The sequence below is a fragment of the Bubalus kerabau genome, chromosome 20 (genome assembly GCF_029407905.1).
Source record: "Bubalus kerabau isolate K-KA32 ecotype Philippines breed swamp buffalo chromosome 20, PCC_UOA_SB_1v2, whole genome shotgun sequence".
Taxonomy (NCBI): domain Eukaryota; kingdom Metazoa; phylum Chordata; class Mammalia; order Artiodactyla; family Bovidae; genus Bubalus; species Bubalus kerabau.
In genome coordinates, this window is record NC_073643.1 from 51,813,486 (window position 1) to 51,817,256 (window position 3,771).

The following is a 3,771-nucleotide window of genomic DNA, read 5'->3' on the forward strand; positions in this document are numbered from 1 at the left end:
TTCCGTGGCCCTGGCTGTTTCTTCTGCCCTCCCTCCCTCCCACCCGGGTTTGGGCACCGCTGGGCCTCCCCGTCTCCATCTGCTTGCCTGTGCCCTCCAAAAGTCTCCCCACCATGGCCCTCCTCCCCACTCCTCGGAGCCCAGCCTGCCTTTTGCGAGCAGAGACTGGACCCCGCATTGGGAGGCCTGGCAGAGTTTGGGTGACTGGCTCTTTTTAGGCTTCTGGACCCACCATCTGGAGGAGGCCAGTGGGTGCTCCCAGGCCCCAAGAGGAGGCAGGAGGCTGGTGTGGCTTCCTCTGACCTTAGGCCACACCAGGCGGAGCCTCGACCCCAGAAGGCCTGGCCTGGCCCAAGAAGCCGAGAGAGGCAGGCAGCTGTGGGGTCAGATCAAGTCTCATGCCAAAACCGCAGCCAGGAAATCGTAAGGAGCAGCAGTTGGAGAGGAGAAAGCTGCCAACGGCCACTTTATTCCCCGGCACATACCCCCAGGCCCCGGGTCCGAGCGGCATCTCAGCTGGGCGCTCGGGCCTCGCTGGAATTGAGCCTCCGCAGCTGGCTGAGGCTGGCGAGCCGTAGTTTGAGCAGCATCTCCTCCTGGGTTCGCAGTGTGTGCGCCAGCACGCGGAGGGATTCGCTTTGCAGCACTGCGGTGGGGGGATCAGATTATCAGACCTCACGCCACCGCCCGCAACACCCTGCCCTCCCAGCCCCGCACTGCCTTGGTCTCCCCACTCCCGCTAGCACCCAGCGCCCTCCCTACCACTCAGGTAGACGGCCAGCACGGCCAGTGCCAGGCAGATGAGCACCAGCAGCGCGAGCAGCAGCAGGAAGGCCCCGCGGCTGTGTACCGGGCCGCAGCCGGTCTGGGCGCACAATGAGGGCGGCAGGACGCCCAGCAGTTCACCCCACGGCTGCCCCTCCTCGGCCAGGTAGGGGCACAGCGGACCTGCAGGGCAAACGGGGCATCAGGAGGGCAGGCAGGGGCGCCTGCGTTCCTACCCGCTTCCTGCGCCCAGACCAGCGGTCCCATCCCCCTGCCCCCTCTCACCGCCGTTGTGTAGGTCGCTGATGGACTCCACCCGGTGCAGGCGCACCTCCTGCTCGTGGCTGGGAGCCAGCAGCGCCGGGCTCCTCGTCAGTGCCGCGGTGTCTGCGGGGGCAGCGTGGGGCTGGTTGAGCCAGTGGGTCAGGCCCCCCCGCCCCTTCCAGAGGGCGTCCGGCTGCAGCCAGGGTAGAAGGGGCCTTCGGACTCCTAACCGCCTAAAACCAACTCAAGAATGACCTGTGATTTGCAGCCAAGATGACCCGAGAACCACGCAGGCCTGCTTCACCCACAGGAGCAGGAAGTGCAGTTGACTTAGCTTTGTTTCCTCCCGAGGCATTCCTCTGCCTGCTCATTGCAGAGCATTGGAGGACTAAACCCACGGCCCATGACACTCACTCCGGCAGCCTCTGCTGTCAGCCTTCCCCACACACCCTGTACCTGGCACCTTGTTCCTGCCCCCAACAGAAGCAGCCAGCGTGGTGCCCTTCCCTCGTGGCCTCTGCTCTACCTCCTCTAACATGTTCAGCCTGATGAGCTAACTTCTGGGGACTCTCTCCTCACTATCACAAGGAGACTGTCTTTGTTATCCAACTGCTGCCCTTGCTTGTAAGGTCTCCCCTTCCAGGTTGCCTGAATTCAATAACTCCTAGAAAAGGATGCCTACAAAGGTTTCCCCCCAATTTCCCCGTAGTTACTAAGGATGGATTCCCAGAAATGGAATTAGCTATCATCAGGTTGTCCCCGGGGATAGTTATCCAGAGCCCCTAAAAGAGTATGACATTGCCACCATTAAGCATCTCCACTGAAAAAAAAAAATTTATATATGTAAGTGTTCACATACATATTTGCTAAGTTAGGAGAAGGTGGTTCTTCCCCCCTCATCCTCTAAATTTTGGCCCCCTGAGATCTCCAGGACTTCCCTGGTGGCGCAGTGGATAAGAGTCCACCTGCCAGGGCAGGACACACAGGTTCAATCCCTGGTCCAGGAAGATTTCACGTGCTGCAGGGCAACTAAGCCTGTGTGCCACAATTACCGAGCCCACGTCCTACAAGTACTGAAGCCCGAGCGCCCAGAGCCTGTGCTCCTCGACAAGGGAAGTTGCTGCAGTGAGAAGCCTGCGCGCTAAAGAGTAGCCCCCGCTCACGGTAACTAGCGAAGTCAGCCAAAAATAAATAAATATAAAAAACCTCTAGAAGCCTAGCTGGAAGCTAGATAACAAATCTGGGGGCATTGGGGAACACCTCCAGATAGAGCCAGGGGTGATGGGACTCTCTGGGTCTCTGACTTTTAGAATACTACCTCGACTTTCACATCTGCTTCAAACTAGCCTTTGAGATGCTCAAAATATGTAGAACAAAAACGGATGCTGCCTGGGTGGTGGTGCGCTGGGGTCGTAGTAAATGCCTTCTGTGCACTTGACTGTGCTTTTTCCACACTAAACGTTCAACTCAGATTGTTTGTGACCACGAAAAACACACAGTAAATGTCATGCTTAGAAGCGCACAGTCCCACACCCAGGGCCAGGCCCCTCCCATTCAGTGCAAAATGCTGAAGCTGTGGGTGGGGCAGGGGGACTTGACCAGCTGGTCCACGTGCTGGCCAGCATCGTATGGGAAGCTGCCCGCGTTCCTATGCTCCCCTCTGAGCCTCCGTACCTCCTGCCTGAAGTGGGGCAATTAGGAGACTGGCCACCAAAGTCTATAACTAGAAGTCAGTCTGGCCAGGCCAAGGGACACCAACCTTTAGCCAGCTGGGGCCACACAGGCCCACATGGAGGCCAGAAGCCATCAGTCCCAGTCCCTGGGCCATGTGCCCAAATGCTTCCCAAGACCACCGCCGCGCCCGATCCTGTGTCTTCCCTGAAGGCAGACCTTCCCTGACCAGCCTGCCCACCCACACCCACTTGGGCCTAGAAGTGACCCTGCCCCAGCTGGGGAGCTGCCCCTAATTCCTCCCGCTGTCCTTCACAGGGGGGACAGGTATGAGGTGAGGAGACATTCCCGGCAGGGGAGGCCCTTCCTCCACGTGTAGGGGACACGGGGCCTGATGACGCGTCAAGGAAGTGAGGTCAGTGGGCCCAGAGCCAGGTTTCTCCATGGTCCACAGGGTCACAGTACTGGGGCCTCACCCGCTCCCTGCCCAGCGATCATCTCCTACCTTCCTGGGTCTCCTCTGACATGGCAGGCGGGGGGCCGATGAGGGTGCCCAGCGCCAGGACCGGATAGAGGCAGCGGCGGCTCCGCTGAGAGCCCAGCAAAGGCCTGGCCACCTCCCAACCTCGGCTTAAAATAGACATGAGCTCAGCACATGGGGCTATATTTAGAGGGGGCATCTCCCAGCCTTGGGAAGGAGCGGAGTGAGCTACATGGCCAGGCTAGACTGTCCACCTGGTGATGGAGCCCAGGCCAGAGCACACCTCCAGTGGGGCACGGCCCTCGGAGCCCTGCCATTCATGTCTGCAGGGCCCTGGTGTCCGTCCAGACAGACCTCCTCAGCCTCACCTCCAGCGAAGTCCCTCCACATCTCCACCGTCCACCTCTGAAGACCTCTTCTCTTGGCAGATGTGGGACAAACACCCACCGCTGGGTGATCTGCTGGCATCACAGGGCTGATGGACTACTGGAGCCCAGTGCCCTGAGGACAGAGACACCCCCCAAATACACACAGGTACCCCTGCTGGTCAGTTGAAGGTCATTACTTCATTTACAGTTACTAAGTTTACA

At 59.5% G+C, this 3,771-nt stretch overlaps 1 protein-coding gene across 1 annotated transcript; it reads right to left on the reverse strand.

Annotated features, from left to right (window-relative positions):
• Window positions 1-48: 48 nt before the first annotated feature.
• On the reverse strand, window positions 49-3,571 carry LSMEM2 (leucine rich single-pass membrane protein 2). The gene is made up of 5 exons (XM_055557683.1): window positions 3,550-3,571; window positions 3,206-3,388; window positions 1,051-1,152; window positions 763-948; window positions 49-646 (listed from the first exon to the last, which is right to left on the reverse strand). Exons 1-5 carry the CDS (start codon window positions 3,569-3,571, stop codon window positions 513-515), a joined length of 627 nt encoding a protein of 208 aa, XP_055413658.1. The 3' UTR covers window positions 49-512.
• Between the last annotated feature and the right edge of the window lie 200 nt (window positions 3,572-3,771).